The 20,459-nt window shown below is 34.1% G+C and overlaps 2 protein-coding genes across 6 annotated transcripts in view; one reads left to right on the top strand and one right to left on the bottom strand.

Annotated features, from left to right (window-relative positions):
• The window catches only part of map4k5 (mitogen-activated protein kinase kinase kinase kinase 5), a 40,576-nt gene extending 32,485 nt beyond the window's left edge, over window positions 1–8,091 (bottom strand). For 3 of the 5 annotated variants that reach the window (XM_051125932.1, XM_051125931.1, XM_051125928.1), the window contains exons 1-3: window positions 7,911–8,079; window positions 7,019–7,200; window positions 2,824–2,881 (exon numbers count right to left, since the gene is read on the bottom strand). In XM_051125932.1, the coding sequence (XP_050981889.1) occupies window positions 2,824–2,881; window positions 7,019–7,126 (166 nt within the window). In that variant the 5' untranslated portion in view covers window positions 7,127–7,200; window positions 7,911–8,079. Of the gene's footprint in view, window positions 1–2,823; window positions 2,882–7,018; window positions 7,201–7,794 lie in introns of all 5 variants that reach the window. The other 2 variants (XM_051125930.1, XM_051125929.1) reach the window with 2 other exon arrangements.
• Window positions 8,092–10,019: 1,928 nt separating this feature from the next.
• atl1 (atlastin GTPase 1) lies at window positions 10,020–20,222 on the top strand. The gene is made up of 14 exons (XM_051126832.1): window positions 10,020–10,212; window positions 12,778–13,028; window positions 13,109–13,243; window positions 13,492–13,596; window positions 13,687–13,737; window positions 14,126–14,182; window positions 14,310–14,402; window positions 14,485–14,623; window positions 14,756–14,883; window positions 16,291–16,347; window positions 16,863–16,934; window positions 17,427–17,858; window positions 19,543–19,557; window positions 19,700–20,222. Exons 1-14 carry the CDS (start codon window positions 10,179–10,181, stop codon window positions 19,808–19,810), a joined length of 1,680 nt encoding a protein of 559 aa, XP_050982789.1. The 5' UTR covers window positions 10,020–10,178; the 3' UTR covers window positions 19,811–20,222.
• Window positions 20,223–20,459: the final 237 nt, after the last annotated feature.

Raw genomic sequence — 20,459 nt, forward strand, 5'->3', positions numbered from 1 at the left:
ATCGAGCCATTCCCAACCAGTGCTGCCAGATGTACGATAATTATCGTATCTGTATGATAATTTTGACCTCTGTACAATGTACGATCAATAAGGATAAAAGTCCCATAATGTACGGTAATTTCAGAATTTTGTGAAACTTCAAATAACGGTTGTTGTAATCTTAGGGCTTCTGTACTAATTCATCTAGCTGTGGAACCTGTGTTCACCGTACCCTGCTTTTGAGCCAACAAGCACTATATTGCGGTTCATGACTGCATCAAATCTGTATCACAAACGTACCATCTTAACATCTGGCAACAGGCAGGCTTCTGATGACAGCGATTTAGAGGTGGGTTTGGACCTTTCCACTTACTTAGTTATTTACCACTTAGTTATTTATCTATTGTGGTAATTTGCAGGTTGTGTCAAAAAGTTGTTGTTCTAGATAAATAGCTGTATTCTGTACGTTTGACTTAATACAATAATTTTCTTCCAAATATGATAATTTTGAGCTACTGGTACGATACTTGGACATTTCCAATCTTGCAGCACTGTTCCCAACCATTCCTAAATGCATGTTATAAGCATCCCACACAAGAAGCACATGCAGAGATGAATTTGTGTGGACCAGGAATTACTGTAAATCCAAGCTCTAGGACACTGAAAACATCAGATTATGTGCTACTCGCATGAAAATTAACATAGTGCCGCACTTCACCGCACTTCGCACATAGTTATATATAACCTTAGCAATCTGACAATCACACAAAGCCATATCGTAACTTCAGTTTTATTTTGATTAACTGTGCAGCTCTATAGCTGATCATCCTACTGTATATGGGCCATTCTACAGAATTGGTGTAAACATTGGTGTAAAAAAGAATTAAAAGTATTCAAATCTCTTGTTTACTAAGTTCCTTCTATAATCTATTGAAATCCACAATACTATTTAAAATATTAGTAAGCTTAAAATATTTAAAATCAAAATTAAAAAAAATATTTATTTTATATTTTCTTTGTAAATTAGGAAACTTATGTAAAACGTGTCCTACATTTTTCATGTCACTACGAAACAGTGTGTGTTTTATTCCATTGGCTGAGACAGATTTTGATCTAAATCTATGATCAGGAAATATTCCTGTGTCCTTCTCTCTCATAGCTACAGTGTGAGTAGATCTGACCCATCATTTTGGAGTAAATGTGCTCAAAAGTCTGAAAAATCTTTGTGTAACTTTAAGGAACGTTACTACCAAACACCTTTTTTTGGGAATTGTTCCATCAAAATTTAGTTTTTATGTAACTGTTCAGAACTGTGCTAGATAACCATGTGCTGATTAGCATCTTTAAGGTAGGATCAAAAGTATCTAAAATTGTCACTACCAAATGTCATGACCGAAACATGTCATCAATGTTTTAGTAGTGACAAAAGGGCCTCATATTAGAAAACAAAATTTTAGTACATTTTTTTTTATTTTAGTGTGTTTTAGTAGTGTTTTATTTTGCAAGTTAAAATTCTGTAATGTGATCGCTACCAAGGCACTGTCACTACCGAAAATGTGCAGTCACAAATCGAAACATGGGATGTTTTATCAAAAATAAAATATTCTGAATTATCAACTAACACCATGTCTACTCCGGATGTGCCAGAGGTCGTACCACGCCACTACAGACAGAGTCTGTCTACACTGGATGCGAAAAAGCGACAGTTAAAAATCATCAGAACTTTGTGTCATTATGTCATAAATAGAACGCAATATTAGTTTACCGTTGGGGATATGTTGTATTGCGTTGTGCCGCATCCAGTGTAGACAGCATAATAGATTCTATTGTATTTAGTCCGGTGTAGACACGGTGTAAGATGTTATGATAGTGTTTGGTTCAATGTGTATTTAAACTAATAAATTCTTAACTTTGAAATCAGTATAATCAACCTTTTACAAAGAAATACTGGCTTCAAAATACAACAAATCTCATATATTACACCTAATATATTGTTAAAATTTAATTGTTATTAAAGAAATTGATAAAACAGCAAAAAAATATATATATATGTATGTAGATGTAAGCAAAAGCTTAATAAGTCATAACCCTTCTAATAAAATTATTATTACTGTGTTTTGGTAGTGACAAATTTGGGGAGAGGACAAATATTCCAAAACCTTCAGAAAATACAATATGAGAATTAACGGCACAATTACTAGGATATTATACAATTTGCATACATTCAAATTTTTTGGAAAAAGATTTTTTTTTTTTTTCCAAGATGTTTCCAACTCTGACTTTTAACCAATTCTTTAGAACGGCCTATATATATTTTTACACACAAAGCACCCAATATATATAAAACTGAAAATAAATATTCTGACTTTACCCATGGTTAGACCACTACTTCCAATGACAATGTTTGTTTCTTTTTATCTGGCTCTTAATGATTTAAGTCATCTCTTGGGATATTTGAAGCCAAACAAAGCCATGAGAGCATGAGAACGGAACAGCTTTTACACAAGGGAGAAAACTGACAGTTTTGAACATAATTCAATGCTATAACTTGCACATACATTACGTTAATTATGAACTAAATGCAACTGGATATGCGCGTGAGCTATAACCAAAGACCAATTCCAAGCGAGGAAAATCCCTGCATAACTCTTCACACTCACTTAAAATGATGGGACAAGATAATGCTGAGAGGCGCTAGCATTTATAAACATCAGCCTAAACAATCATTAATTTCTTCTTTCATTCTCCTCTGGTAAAAAAAACAAAACAGGATGTGTCAAATGAGCTACACCACAGACTTTACACCACACCTCCTCGAGCACAACAGAATGGCTTCATACTCACCAGGCTCAAGTTTGATGATCTTCACTGCTGCAAGCTCTCCAGTGGAGATGTTGCGAGCCTGCAGAATACAAACACAAGAAGGGAAGAGTGATTCAAAAAGGAGAGAGTGAGAATAGTTTCCGATCAAAACACTGGAATGTGAGCGTGTAAGTGAGAGCCGTGTCTCTGATGGAAACAGTCTCATCGTTTCCAAATGGAAGTAGGTCGACAGCCATCAAATCACATAAGCACACAAAAAAAGAGACTTATGGGCTGTCCTGGGTGAAATGTTTGTTTATTACCTCTATTTTAGACCAGTAGTTTTAGGGTTTGCATATTTTTTAGCCAGTGAATTTTCTTACCATTTCTAAGAATATTTTATGATTACTGGATATGGATTTTCTAATGACTTTATAGAAAAATTTCAAATTCACCATACAAATATCTAAGATTTTATGCATTTTCATGCCTTCTCCAGATTTTTTCACATTTTCTGTGACCGTGTGAACTCTGTAGCTTACCATTTAATCTGCAGGTGTGATTTAGCAGTTCATAAAATGTTTATCTTGGGACTTAGTCAGATAAACAGGCAAAGTATGATTGTGTATGTATAAATGTGTAAAAAGACAACTCATTTAGCGCAGGAGTGTGTGTGTTTAAGAGTAACAAGACACATCCACATGTGAGGGAGAAAAACAAGTGTTTGAGGGGAAGTTACATGTGGCCTGAGCCTCAGTGAGAAAAAACACAGCCCACCACATGTACCACCAATTTCTGTCTATGCCGTCCATCGACAACACACAACAAAGCGAATCGATATGACTGCTTTGTACTGTCTTTACTATCAGCTATCTGAACCAAGTAACCACATTATTATTACCAGGCAGGTGAGATTACGATAACCGCAGCCCTAAATCATAATGAATACAGTTAAGTAATCTTAACACAATTTTAAACTATATACTTTAACCCATTACGATTCAGAATACAATTTCTTAACTAGTTTGTGACCAGTAAACCATTTTGATCTGTAAAATAGGGCAATAGGGCTGTCACTAACGATTTAGTAATTGAGTAATCTTTTGATTATTCTGACGATTAATCAAGTAATCAGATAAGTATAATTACTTTTTTTGTGGCAATTAAAATAGACCTAAACGAACACTACCCTCGAAAATACCTTGAGATACATATATAATAACAATGAGGCAATAATAAATAGTTCAAAAAAGTAACTAATCATATTGTTTTATTTAAGAAAAAAAATGCATAATGTATTATAAACAATAGAACTAACATACATTGCACATTATAACAAATGCCTGCAGAGGGTGTCAACGGCCTGGTGATTGTTTTTACGCACTACCACACAATCTAATCCTTGTTTAATATTGACTAAACAACCTTTTTTTCAAATGTCCACATAATCTTTAATATTTGTCCATTTCTTTACTACAGAAACGCTACAGCCACTGCATTTTCTTGAATACGTGGACATCAAAACATGTAAACTTAGAGTGAGGTTTGAGATTTTATTTTGAAATTGCGATGAACAGTTAGCATATTAAGAAAGATACTAATGTATTCATCTGTGTTTGCGTAGGTTTATAAATGATTTAACTTACAAATATGATGAAATGGCACACATTACATTCCCAGATAAACGTTATAATAAACCCAAACTCACAGCAATATGCAGAGATGCAGTTCGAGACACTCCACAAATGTAATAAAAGATAACAGGTTGTGTGGAACAGCATTTACTGTGAACAAAGCGCATTTTAATTAAAGCGCATTAAACCTGCACCACATGTATTTATTTAACTGAATCGTAGCGTTTGTGAATTCACAATAGGATTATGCTTTATTATGATTTTTAATTGGGTTTAATATGTTATGCAGCCTTGGAAAACGGTCTAATAATGCATCTCATGGATTCTAGTCTGTGAAATGCGCCACCTGCTGTATTTTGACGGTTACTCAATATGGGCAAAATGCAACTGAGGATTTTTTTAAAATTGAGCACTCGAATTGAATCGAGGAATCGTGACAGTCCTACTGAACTATATATTGAATTTTCACACTATATTTGGAAAGGTTTTGCTGCTGACAATAAATTAAGCAAAACTGAGAAAAAAATCTAATTTTCGAATTAGGGGTCGACCGATATGTGTTTTTCAGGGCCAATGCTGATATTACAGATCAAGTAGACCGATAACCGATATTTTGAACCGATATATATGTCTGATGTAAAATTGAAAATTAATGTCAAAATTGAGAAAAACAAAAGTTCTGACAAGAAATTTCTTTAAATGCTTTAAAATTCTTTTATGGACAAATCGGTTTTGAAAATGACCGATGCCGATAACTGCAAAAATACTTAATATCGGAGCCGATAATCGATTGATCCCTAATTTTAATTAAAACTTTCAGTTCAAGACATCACTTTTTATTATTTAAAAAACTGTTTATTAGTATGGACTGTTGTATTTAGGGCTCTATGAAATCAGTTTTATTTTTCTCTAAATTCTGTTTTATTTTTCCCTAAATTCTGTTTCTGTGATTAAGTTACATTTTAATAATGAAAAATCATGCCTAATCAATTAAGTTCAAAAAGTTGTTTAAAAACAAGCATGTAATGAGTTATTAAAGATAATAAGAACAGGGAAAATTACATACTGTTATAATTGAGAAATAATAATTTTAGGTGTGTCATTCAGCCTTCAGAAAACAGTAACCTTAGGAGCCTAATATAATCAGCGGATCAATGCTGAACCCTCAGATCATCCACATAACCAGCAGCCACACACCCAGCCAGGAAGTGTGTCCAGTGAACAATAACAGAAGCAGTGAATGTAATACACAGACCCACACACACACACACTCCTGCACTCTGCTGAATGAATGGAAACTACAACATTCACCAGATTTCCAAGCACTTCCAGACCGCCGGCTACATCCAAATTCCTGGGGGACAATGTGTGTGTGTGTGTGTGTTTAGTCTCCAAATAAACAAATTAAACACTCATGTTGCTCTCAGACTTAAGCCAAATGCAAGTTAATAAATCTGTGATCAAAGTTTCCATGAGATCAAGTACAATTTTTGTATTTATTGAATCTCTTGAGCATAATTCAGAATGAGAACTCGCAGATCCCAAATGCCCTTTTCATTTTCAAATATTTATTTCTACTGCATTTCTTAGCAAAAAATGTACGAGTAAAACTTCCAAAGATGAATTCAGTGTTTTTAGCTGGAAAAAAACGGAAAACAGATTTTAACGCTTTCTCAAGAGTTGTGTTGCACGTGTAAAAACCATGCCACTAAAATGTGAGTAGTGAGTGGTTGCTAGGTTATTTCTATGTGGTTGCTGAAGTGTTCTGGGTGGTAACATATGTGGTATTGCTTAGAGAGGCAACAACACACATCATCTCAACAAGCACGATTCGAAGTTTCATGTAAGACTATAACAAACGATGAACTTCAATATTAAGTATTATAGGTTTGTTCAAACCTATTACTCAATATGAGCAGCAGTAATAATAGCAGTGATGCTTGCCACTAAATGCATCACCTAATATTCAGTTTCCTAATGGTTTCTATCAGCTTTTTGTTTTTAAATCATAAAAGACTGGTTAGGAGGAGTGTTCTCTAGGTCTATTTACATAACAAAGATCGAACCAAACCGTTCTTTTCACGGAAACAGCCAACCGCATATGTCATTAATACACTGAAAAACCTATTCTTCTCACAGAAGCTGCTACTGAGACATTTTCTGACCTTATATGGCCTTTTTCTCTTGAGGGATTTGGAAAGGCAGTAAATGAACACATGCCGAGATAATGCACGGTCAGGAATGGGTCTCTTTACATTCAGAGCTAGAAATCTATGCAGGATATGTTTAACGTGTGGTATGACTATGCAAACGTCAAACATTTAGGGAATGTGGCTTTGCCACAATTTAAAAGTTTCTGGCTTTCTGACCAGCTTAAAAATAACTATTAATAACTAAATAAATACATGATTAACTTCTCATATCACTAGCCCTCCGTATGCAAATGGAGATCAAAGTCCCTAAGGCTGATGTCTCCTGGTAAAAATCCAGACCCGACACGGAAACATTACAACCATATAATCACATACTGTATATACACCTAACATTTATGTTTGCTAAAGTGGATATAATAGAGTTGTCCCATGATATAATGGGTCCAGTACCTTATACACATCTCCATAGGTCCCACTGCCAACTCTCTGGATCAGCTCAAAGTCGTGCTGTGGGTTTCTGCGCTGAATCTCCCCTCCGGACCGGCCCAGCGGATCCATGCTGTCGGACTGGAGGATTTACTACTTTAATGACCCAGATTCAGTTTTACAACAGACCTGCAGTCCACATCCCCCTGAAAAATAATAGAAACCAAAATAACATGTGATTAATAACAGCACACCTAAGCTTAGACAGACAGACAAACAGGACAAACAGGCAGACAGACAAATAGATAGACAAACAGATATATAGATAGACAGAATAAAAGTTTAAGCATTTTTATATAGTCTTTTACAAGAAAAACCTCTGTTAGCAAACTACACATGCTTTTAATATTGTAATTGGTGCAAATATTTATACAATCTAAAAGTATTTATATTTAAATATAAACTGTACATTCAGTTATTTGGACACATGTCAAATTATTGACGGGTGTCAGGAAGTGTTAACTATCCAAAACAGGTGGTTTGACTTAAAAAGTTTCCCCTTCATAGTAAGAAAAAGAGTTTAACTCTTTTTTATGTTTTAATAATGAAAATTATTTTTTTGTCTGAATCTCCGCGTATGAAGCTAACTCAGCTAACTTCTGCTAACTAATCTCACATAATCACTTCAGCTTTAAACTTCATTTTTAAAGAGAAAATATAAACATACAAAGATGTTCATAAAGCCTAATCCAGATTTTACACATATACAGTTGCATTTAGCTGGTGAGTGTTTTACGTGCCTTTCGCTCTAAGTGATGGTAAAGTTCAACCGAAGCTAATGCTAATGCTATAAACAGCGTCAAACTACAACGCGACATAAATTACTTAAAATTAAAAACTCTGATGTAAACGTCACCATCTGTGCGATTAATCGTTGTCCTCTGAAGTGATGAAGATTTAAAGTTTTCCTAAATACCGAAGTTCATTTTGCGTCGAAATAACCATCCAAACAGGAACAGAGAGAAGCGCAAAGTAACTTCAACTGGAGCCAGATCACCAGACCTCACACACAGACAGAAAGACACACACTGAAAACCACTCACAGACACGGATACACACTCACTCACACAGAAAAGCAAACATATTATTATAAAAGCAAACACAATGTTAAAGCACTACACAATACCTCTTTCACTTTAATTCACTCACTGTGAATTACACTGGGCATTATTTAAGCAATAATGGCACCATTGTAGTGACAACGTAGTAGCTGGTTAGACAGTTACAGTCGATAGTTATAATGGAAAAAATAAATAGTTAAAACAATGTATAATAATTAACTCGTGTTATTTATTTTTTGTGTCTTCATATGTAAGATGTTTATATCTTTTCCTCTTTTTCTTTTATTGTTTTAAATGTTAAGTCTTAACTTATTGCTTATGATTTATAGTGCATGAAAACTAGAAAAAAACTGTCTTTCAGTAAAAGACGAGTTAAGGCCCTTAGTGCTTTAACTCTTATTTGCTTTTCTTTATTTTTCTTTCTTTTTTTTATTTTCTTTTTATATAGTGTACACGTAGCGCCATCTGACGGATATACTCAGATCCACATTGTTATCAAGCTTATGAATATTATTATTTCTAATGATTATTACATACACTTCTGAATGAACGTCATGTTTTACAGTTATTTGCAAATTCGCCGTCTAGGTGAGGACAGTGAGATATAATAAAGAAAAGACACTGTTAAATAAACAGAAAATTAGTGTTATAAATAAATGTCTTTTTGGAGACATACACTAGCAGTCAAAAGTTTTTAAACAGTAAGATTTTTAATGTTTTTAAAGCCTGCATTTGATCCAAAGTACAGCAAAAATAGTGGAATTTTTAAATATTTTTACTATTTAAAATAATAGTTTTTCTATTTGAATATATGTAAAAAAAAAAAAAAAAAAAAATTAAAAATTAGAAATTACCATCATTACTCCAGTCACATGATCCTTCAGAAATTATTCTAATATTCTGATTTGCTGCTAAAAAAAAAAACATTTATTTTTATTAGTAGTATGTTGAAAACAGCTGAGTAGATTTTTTCAGGTTTCTTTGATGAACAGAAAGTTCAGAAGAAAAGCATTTATCTAAAAAAGAAATCTTTTGAAACATTATAAATCTTTATCACCACTTTGATCAATTTAAAGCATCCTTGTTAAATAAAAGTATTAATTTCTACAATTTATTTTTCAAAAGAAAGAAAAAAAAAGATACTGACTCCAAGCATCTGAATGGTATAGTGTGTAATGATGCATAATTACACACTATATGATGATATGTATAAATGCTGATCTGGATCTTTCTATTCATCAAAGAATCCTGGAAAAAAAAAAAGGTTTTATATAAAGTTTTTATTTTTGTTTTAAATATTGATACTACTACTACTACTACTACTACTTATAATAAATGTTTCTTAAACAGCAATTCTGAAGAATCAGTGAAGAAACAATGAAGACTGGAGTAATGGGATTTTATTCACATGAATAAATTACATTTTAAAGTATATTCAATAGAAAACAGTTATTTTAAATAGTAAAAATATTTCACAATATTACTGCTCTTGCTGTATTTTGAATCAAATACAGGCTTGGTGAGCAGAAGAGAATTCTTTAAAAAAAAAAAAAAAAACAACTTTTGACTGGTAGTGTATGAACGCGTAAAATAAAAATAAATAAATATATTGTTAAATGTATTGTTCTACGGATTTAGTGTTGACTCTCCAGCGCTGTGAAAACTAACACGTACCACGTGATTATGTTTAACTTGATTAGAGGTCTGGATAATAGTTTAGTCCTTAAATAATGACACTGAAAAAACAACAAATATACTAAACTGACATAATACAATAAAGAGTTAAAATATGATAGCTGTAATTTAGACCAAGCGTACCCGACCAATTAGAGACAACGCCAGGGTCTCAAGCCCCGCCCATTACAGTTGAGTTATTACATTATAGATGTTTACCACCCGACCGTCCCACAGCGCCACTAGGCGATCCAATGGTGCGCTGCACGTTCGTTTCAGATGAGAATGAGCCTCCATCACTGGCAGCTGATTTCCAGCATCGCGTTCGTCTCATGATCGCTGTTTAGAACCGAACCGACCCGAATCCTTAACAAAACACCCAGTGCGACATGGCCCGAGACAAAAAGGACAGAGACAGCTGGGGTAAGTCCATTTTGAACACAATAAACCATCCAGACGTGAGACAGCTTAGAAGACGGGTTATTGTGCGATTCTGTAAATTATGAGGAAGATGCTGTTACATAGACACTCTGTCTGTATGTTAAGGAACACACAAATAAAAACAAACAAACAAAAAAAAATGCTTTTCCCCTGTCCAAATCAGCTGATTTGCTCGGGACCACAGCCCTGTTCCGCCCAGTATCTGTGCGTGTTTGTGATGACAGCTATTTTACAGCTCTAACATCTATATTTAAAAACAATGTGACATTTGCATTATTATAATGTCTGTGAAAACACAAATTCGTGGTCGTTTGTAAAACGCACCCACCCATTTCTTACACGTCCTAGTCAATAATATGCTTTGTTTTTTAATAATACATCTCTGTTATTGATCTGTTTCAGATAAATTTATTAGATCACACGTCTTAGTTTTTCCTCATTGCAGTGGTTAAAATCTGAAGTGATCTGACTGTGTGTGAAGTGATGTGCATTGATGCCAGTGACCCACATAAGCAGAGCAAGCAGAGCTCTGTACATCTGCTACAGGCCTGTATGGAGATGTTGGTTTATATAATATAGGCTACACGGTAGCCGAGTGATGCTTGCTGCTCTAAACAGGCCTGACCAGGTGAATATGACATGATAGATAGGAAGAGAGAGAGAAGAGGAGAGATAGAGAGCTCTACAGGGTAATTTGAATGTAGGCTAAATAATTTACAGTGTTGGGACAGTATTGGTGTCGCTTTGGTGCTTAGCAATGGCAGAAGTGTAAATGCAATGCTGTGAACATCTTCATCACATCCTTATAACTCACTGAGGTCCTTTTAGCCCTGGTGGAAAATGTTGGAAATGTTCTCATTCCCTTGTCAATATCCATTACTGTTCAACTGCATTTAAGAAATGCCTGACAAATGCATCAGAGGGCTTGTTCACATACTCATATAATGCTTAAAAACACATTAACCATTAGGCTACCAGGTGGTATAATGCTTGACCACCAGTTTTGTGCTTACATTAGGTTTGAGATGTATTTCAGGACCTCTTAACCAATAAAGCATGTTTATGAACCACATCACACTGGCCTTAATGACAAAGGTCAAGATCGTCACTAAAGATCCATTAGTATTGTCTGCTGCATTAAGCCTTACTAAACCGTGACTCCACCAATTCTCCCAGGAGAATGGTAGATTGAGAAAAAAGAGATTCCATCTTGAGTCTAAAATGCAACTAAAATGCTCCTCCATAATATTTGTGTTATGATCTCTTGTCTCTATTTTGGATTTTAGGCCTCATTTGATATAAAACAGATGATTATCTTAAGCATAATGTGGAATTAATGGTCCATTATTCACAAAAATGTGCTCCCACACACACCCAACCGGAGTTATTACTGTTATAAATTCAAATAATAATTGGAAAAAATACAAACTGACTGAATTAAATGTAAAACTAAAATATAAATATACGAATTATATATATATATATAGTAAGATTTTAACTGTTTTAAAGAAGTCTCTTCTGCTCACCAAGCCTGCATTTATTTGATCCAAAATACAGCAAAAACAGATTTTTTTTTTAGATATTTTAACTATTTAAAATAACTGTTTTCTATTTGAATATACTTTAAAATGTAATTTATTCCTGTGATTTCAAAGCTGAGTTTTTACTCCGGTCACATGATCCTTCAGAAAGCATTCTAATATTCTGATTTGCTGCTTAAAAAAAACATTATTATTATGTCAAAAACAGCCGAGTAGAATAATTTCGAGTTTCTTTGATATACAGAAAGTTCCAAGAACAGCATTTATCTGAAATAGAAATCTATTGTAAGATTTAAAGCACTTTAAAGCATCCTTGTTAAATAAAAGTTTTAATTTCTATAATTTCTTTCCGAAATAATTATACTGACTCCAAGCTTTTGAATGGTATAATAGTGTATAATGTTAAAAAAGCTGATCTTTGTATCTTTCTATTCATTAAAGAATCCTGAAAAAAATATCCAACTGTTTTAAATATTGATAATAATAATAATAAATGTTTCTTAAACAGCAAATCAGCATATTAGAATGATTTTTAGAAGGATCATGTGACACTGAAGACTGGAGTAATGATGCTGAAAATGTAGCTTTGATCACAGGAATAAATTACATTTTAAAATATATTCAAATAGAAAGCAGATATTTTAAATAGTAAAAATATTTCACAATATTACTGCTTTTGCTGTATTTTGGATCAAATAAACCCAGGCTTGATGAGCAGAAGAGATCTTGCTGTTCAAAAACCTTTTCAAAATATTAAATATTATAATACATAAATAATACTAAAATAACACTTCACTTTTTTTTGGTAGTTTTGAGGTATCAGTACAACCCATACATTATGATCCATATAGAGCACTGCAATAAAAGCAGCAGCTTTAAGAGCATTACCAGTATATCGGCCGTGGCTTGCTTTTGCCGGATGTTATATCTATGGTTACCAGTTACAACTATGACAGCCATTGCAACTGCAGGACTAACATTTAACTATATATGTGGCTGTGTTTAGGGTCTTTCGTGGATAAGAACGTGTATGACTGGAGCTCAGAGGAGGAGGAGACAGACGGACGTGCGCGTCCGGTGCAGGTGTTGGTGGTAAAGGATGACCACACGTTTGAGCTGGATGAGGCAGCGCTTAGTAAGATCTTGCTGGCTGAAGAGGTCAGAGACAGAGAGGTGGTGGCCATCTCTGTGGCAGGAGCTTTTCGCAAAGGCAAATCCTTCCTCATGGACTTCATGCTGCGTTACATGTACAGCCAGGTGAGAAACGCATGTACTAATGTAATGCAAATCACTATCAGTTTTTTTGTTTGTGTAATCTGCAATATGTTTGCATTTAGGCTAGTGATAAGTGGCTGGGGGATCCAGAAGAGCCGCTGACGGGATTCTCATGGAGAGGAGGCTCAGAGCGAGAGACCACCGGCATTCAGATCTGGAGTGAAGTCTTCATGGTGGACAAACCAGATGGTACCAAAGTAAGAGTCCCTCTAACCTACTTACCTAAAAAACCTAAAAAATGATCTATACTATTGTTCAAAAGTATTAAACGTACTGACCCTGAACGTTAGTTCATTCTCATGACTTGAGTAAGACTATAATCTAATTTATTTGCCTGCAGCTCAGCCCTGTATGTGAAAATGAAACAAAGCTTTACTAAACATGAGAGGAAATTTCCTGAGGACCATTAGTGTGGTAGAAATGCATTATGCTGTTTTTCCTATAGGTGGCAGTGCTGTTAATGGACACACAGGGGACCTTTGACAGCCAGTCCACTCTCCGTGACTCAGCTACTGTGTTCGCCCTCAGTACCATGATCAGCTCTATGCAGGTACTACATACAAAAATCCCCCCAAAAAACCTGGACCATATTTTTTAATGAAACTCAATGGGACCTTGATGTCATCTTGTCTTTTTCAAGGTGTATAACATATCTCAGAACGTTCAGGAAGATGATCTTCAGCATCTGCAGGTATAGAGGCATTCATTTTACCACCCGCAATGCTGTAAAAATGTACTACTTATTAGACTTTTTATTGACAGTTTAATGAGATTCAATTTAATTAAAAATGTATTAATGAAGCACTATAAAAACAGGGTGTACCAAAACGCGCTGTGTAATTACAAGATAATATAAACAAATAAAATATTACAATATATGAATAAAATATTAGTTTATGCTTAAAACTTGTCAAAGCCTGTAAGCCATCATTTTCTGAATGTTAAACAGAAAAGCCACTGGTATGAAATTAATAAATATTTTGAAAGGAAATTTATTTAGGGTGCATTTTTTTGAAAGTAGCTATAAAAAATGTGATTGCGTTAAAAAAAGCTGTTTTTGTTTTTGTTGACCTTTATAGCTTTTTACGGAATATGGCAGACTGGCCATGGAAGAAACATTCCTCAAACCATTTCAGGTATTTCATGCTTCTGCTTATGGCCTTTATTAATTGTAAAAATCAGTATGCTTCTTGTAGTTTCATTCATTGCTTTTTCACTTTAAATAACCATCACTACTCATCTGGTATATGTTATTTCACTCAGTCAATGATCTTTCTTGTGCGGGACTGGAGCTTTCCATATGAGTTTCCCTATGGACAGGAAGGAGGGATGAAATTTCTGGAGAAAAGATTAAAGGTCAGTAGAATATATGGAAGGGCTAACATGAAAATACTGAAATCATTTAAACAGGACGACCACATCCTGTGTTTACGTATAGATCTCAGAGAATCAACATGAGGAGCTGCAAAACGTGAGGAAACACATTCATTCCTGCTTCACCAACATCTCCTGCTTCCTCATGCCACACCCGGGACTCAAGGTGGCCACAAACCCACACTTCGACGGCAGATTGAGGGGTACGTATACACATGCACGCTAATCAGTAGACTGTAGCTGAGCTCAAATATGCGGAAGCTATGTTAGCATCCTTACATTGTGAAGTGCAAAAACAGTGTTCAAAAACACCTGTTTTCAATCATGTGTTTCAGAGATCGATCAAGAATTTATCAACAATCTGCAAGTGCTTGTTCCGTGGTTACTACGCCCCAAAAACCTGGATGTAAAAGAGATAAATGGAAGCAAAATCACCTGCCGCGGACTTCTGGAGTACTTCAAGGTAATAGTATTGTTAGGGAATTAACTAAAAAGCATTTTATTAAGAATGCACCAATATTAAAAATAATATATTTTCATAAATAGCGGCGCAGTATGAGAATTTCATTATTTTAATGTAATTTAAAAAATAAAATAAAATAGAGCACTGGAGCTCATAGGGCTACAATTTTATGACAAAAATCATTATTGTAGATAATTACTCTTTATATTGTAATAATGTTTAATAATATCAATATAGAAAACATTACAAATACTTTTCCATTTTGTGTCTGCGTTTTGGGCACGTCACGTTATGGCTTTAAAACGTGTTGGTTTATGACCTTAGTCTAGTCTAGCGTAAGTTATGCAAAAACTTCTGTTTATAATCACTGAAGCTGCAAAATAATCTTTTATTTACATCATATCTGCACTGTGTTGTTTATGATGATGGAATTTGCGAGTGTGCACACTTTTCAGCGCTGACTAATCTAAGCGCCTCTGATTGGCCAATGTATTCCTGAGTTCAGCAGAAACTAATTTGATTGGTTACAAGGCTCAACGCTGCACAAAGCAGTGCGTTAAAGCAAGTAATTCCACGAATTGACACTTTACATTAATTTTCACATTTCATTTTAATCATGACACCCATAATACATTGTTTAATTATGCATGGGCATTTTTTGCCCCTTGTCTTGAATCTATGGGGCATTTTTGTTCATTTTGGTGGTGTTTTTGCCACAAGCCCTCATTAATTTCCGACCCTGATGTATGTATATTAAATTATTTTTAAAAAATGCTGTTCTTTTGAGCATTCTATTCAGAATCCTGAAAAATTTGCAAAAACAAGCTGACTGAATTAAATGTAAAACTAAAATCTTATTACTGTCATCACTGATAGTAATAAGAAATATTGAACGATTTCTAAAGGAACATGTGACACTGAAGACTGGAGCAATCACTACTGAAAATTCAGCTTTGCCATCACAGGAATAAATTACATTTTTAAAGTTAATCAAATAGAAAACAGTTATTTTAAATTGTAATAATATTTCACAATTTTACTGTTTTTATTGTATTTTTAATTAAATAATTGTAGTCTTAGTGAGCAGAAGAGACTTTTATAAATCTTACAGACTATGCATGGTGTATATGTAGCATACCGTAATAAAATATTATTTAGTAAATGAAATTAATTTACCATAGATTACATTTATTATTGTTAGATGATGGCAAAGTTAATCTAAATCTAAAAATAGAGGAAATGATCATACAAAATTAAATATCCAATATCAACTGATATCAGTAAATTTAAAACACCCAGTATTATACCAGTTATGCATCCCTACTTTTTATGCAGTTTATAACTGTTACAGTATAACTTGATATGTGGAATTCTTAAAGTAAACTGAGCAGCTGTTTATGATTTTAGGCATATATCAAGATTTACCAGGGAGAGGAGCTGCCACATCCAAAATCCATGTTACAGGTATGACCTCTTAAAGGGACAGTTCGCCCAAAAATTTGAATTCTGTCATTAATTACTCACCCTCTAGTCGTTCCTAACCCTTTCAGTCTTTCAAGTCGTTCATCTTTGGAACACAAATTAAAATATTTTTGATGAAATAAGAGAGATTTCTGACCCTCCATAGACAGAAATGCAATTACTAAGTTCAAGGCCCAGAAAGGCAGTAAGGATATTGTTAAAGTAGTCCATGTGACATCAGTGGTTCAACTGTAATTTTATGAAGCTATGAGAATACTTTTTGTGTGCAAAGAAAATAAAGATAACAACTTTACGCAACAATTTCTTCTCTTCCGTGTCAGTCTTCGAGACATTCACAAGAATATCACAAGAGTATCAGAATTTTCATTTCTGGGTAAACTATCCCTTTAACCCTTAGCACACATATTCCACATCCACATCCTGACGTACTGTAAATACACCTAAGAGCATTTAGCATTGTACAGTATGACAGTGTTAGGGTGTGTTTGCGTCCACAGGCCACAGCAGAAGCAAATAATCTGGCTGCGGTTGCTGCAGCTAAAGATCTATACAACAGGAAGATGGAGGAGGTGAGTGTGATACTAACCACTGATTTCTCATATCTGACCTTTGACCACAAAATCAGTCATAAGGGTCAATTTTTTGAAATTTAGATTTATACATCATCTGAAAGCTGATTAAATAAGCTTTCCATTGATATATGGTTTGTTAGGATAGGACATATTTGGCAGAGATACAACTATTTAAAAATCTGGAATCTGAGGGTGCAAAAAAATCTAAATATTGAGCAAATCGCCCTACAAGTTGTTCAAATGAAGTTCTTAGCAATGCATATTACTAATCAAAAATTAAACGGAACTTTACAAAATATCTTCATGGAATATGATCTTTACTTAATATGCTAATGATTTTTGGCATAAAAGAAAAATCGATCATTTTGACCCGTACAATGCATTTTTTGCTATTGTTACAAATATACCCATGCTACTTAAGACTGGTTGTGTGGTCCAGGGTCACATATTAGTTTAACTCCTCTTCATCAAATGTGTCTTTTGCCCTAGGTAAGCGGAGGAGATCGGCCTTTCCTCGCACCGAGTGAGCTGCAGTCACGTCACTTGGGCATCCGCGAGGAGGCATTGGCATTGTTTCGCAGCGTGAAGAAAATGGGTGGGGAGGAGTTCAGCCGGCGTTACCTGCTGCAGCTGGAGACGGAGATCGACGAGCTGTTTGTGCAGTACATCAAACACAACGACTCCAAGAACATCTTCCACGCGGCACGAACGCCCGCGACACTGTTCGTGGTGATCTTTGTGATGTATGTGGCCGCAGGGATCACGGGGTTTGTGGGTGTTGACATCATCGCGAGCATCTGCAACATGGTGTTGGGCTTCGCGCTCATCACTCTGTGCACCTGGGCGTACATCCGCTACTCAGGAGAATACAGAGAACTGGGCGCCGTCATTGACCAGGTGGCCGGAGCGCTGTGGGATCAGGTAAAAGACAAGATTTAAGAGGAAATAAATACTTACTGTACTTTAACAAACTTTTAAAACTAAAATTTTAAATACATATTTAGATATAGTTTATTTATAGAAATTTTGAATTTCAGCAGTTACTCTAGATCCTTCAGTAATCGTTTCAATAGCTGATTTGGTGCTTAAGAAACATTATATATTATTATCAATATTGAAATCAGTTGTGCTGCTTAATATTTTTGTTTAGGTCATAAAATAGTAATAATTAATATTTTTGTTTAAACTGAAATAATTTTTTTACAGGATTGTTTGACAAATGGAAGTTTCAAAACGAAAAAAAAAAACCATATAGTATTTGCTGTATTTAAATATATTTACTGTCACTTTTAAATCAATTTCAATGTGTCAATTGCTAAATAAGAGTATTAATTTCTTCCTTTAAAAAAAGACCCCAAATTTTTTAATTGTAGTGTATATGCACAGCATATAAGAAGAAGATGATTAAGAAGAAGAATTTTTGTTTAAACCACAGTAATTACTTTCAAGATTCATTGATGAATGGACAGTAAATAAATAAATAAATAAATACAAAATAAAAAACTGCAACAAAAAATTGTATGTACTGTGATTAAATGTATTTACTGTCACATTTTAAATCAATTTGAATGTTATTGCTTAATAAAAGTAAAAACTCTTACTGACCCCAAATGTTTGAATTAACAAACATTTAAATTAGGATTCTTCAATGAATGGAAAGTAAAAATAAGTAAATAAATAAATAAATACATAAACAAACTGGCAACAACATGTTGTATTTACTGTATTTAAATATATTTACTGTCACTTTTCAATCAATTTTAATGTGTCTTTGCTAAATAAAAATATTGAATTCTTTAATAAAAAAAAAAATCTTACTGACCAAATCTTACTGACAATTTTTTTTAATGGTAGTGTATATGTACAGCATATAATAATAATAATAATAATAATTTTAGTTTCAACTGTAACACAATTTTTCAGGATTCTTTGTATTTCGATTCGAATTGTATTTACTTTCACTTTTAAATCAATTTCAAATTTTTGTTTTAACAGTAATCTTTTTTTTCAGGATTCAGGATTAGAAAGTTGAAAAAATAAATAAAACAAACAGTAACAAAAAATAGTATTTACTGTGTGAAAATATATTTACTGTCACTTTTCAATCAATTTCAGTGCATCATTGCAAAATGAAAGTATTCATTTCTTTAATAAAAAATCTTACTGACCCCAAATATTTGAATAGTAATGTATATGCATGGCGTATAATAATAATGTTAATAATAATAATAATGTTTATATAATAAATATATATTTAATATTTAAATATTTATATAATATTTACATAATACTATTTTTGTTTAAACTTTTTTTAAACTTAAAAATTTGTTAAACTTTTTATCAGGATTAAGTCAATTGAATATATATATTTATATATACACACACAAACACAATTTTTTTCAAGCATATAAATGAAAATAGTTAAAAATGTTATATATATCTTTTGATCACCATGTGTTTGTGGATTAAAATGTTTACTTGAAATGTACACAAAAAATAGAAGAGAATAAAACTGTAAAATCTTTGATGAATTGAAAGTTCATATATACCAGGTCACATTTTCACTACAAATTTGTTAACTGTATTCCGCATTTCTTTGTTTTAGGGAAGCACAAATGAGGTAAGAAGTGGTTAATGTACCTGCGCACACCTGAACACACTTACTCATCTATTTAGACATAAACACAATGCCACAACATCTTACAAACTTTACATTACATGCATGTCACATTAACATGTATCTTCCTGTTGGTCTCTCTCAGGCTCTGTATAAGCTGTACAGTGTAGCAGCAAACCACAGGCAGTTGTATAATCACGCCTTCCCTGGACACCAGACTGACCAACAGCCCGAGCAGGACAAGAAACAAAACTGACCCCACACGGTTTGTCACAGACGCACTGTGGACAGTGACAGTGGAGCGTACAGTCAGAGAGAGAAAGAGACGCGGGACTGTTCAACGCTACAACAGGAACATATCGCCACAATCACCCACCACAGTAACATCCTGCACCTACAGCTCAGGCCCGTGGTCAGACGATAAGGACGCCGGTGTGGAGAATCAAAGTCTCAAACGATTCAGTCTGTGTTGCTTGCGCCTGCGTTAGAAAATCACAGTATTAGTTCTGACAGTTCACCGTTTTGCCATCTTCTCACTGTAAATACTGTTTCTCTCTCTGACACTCACATGAAAGCAGTCTGTTCTTATTTTGTAATGGATGTCGTATGTTGAGTTCAGTGCTATTTATAAGGGAATAAAATACTACATGTTTAAAAACACAAGTTGTAGTCATTATCATGGGCTAAACAATGTGTCACAGTGATTTCACCTACCATTCCATCATATTTGGGGGAGTATCATTGTCTATGATACTAACACTGAGAGAACCAGCAAATTTGCTCCACTCAGTGGTAGTCACAGTAAAGCTCCTGGGCCACCATTTGGCAAGTGTTTCAATAACAGAAAATCACCAAGAAAATGTGACATTTACCCACCTTTTTCTTCCTGTAAGTGTGGGCATGGC

This window comes from Labeo rohita, chromosome 13 (assembly GCF_022985175.1).
Source record: "Labeo rohita strain BAU-BD-2019 chromosome 13, IGBB_LRoh.1.0, whole genome shotgun sequence".
NCBI lineage: Eukaryota > Metazoa > Chordata > Actinopteri > Cypriniformes > Cyprinidae > Labeo > Labeo rohita.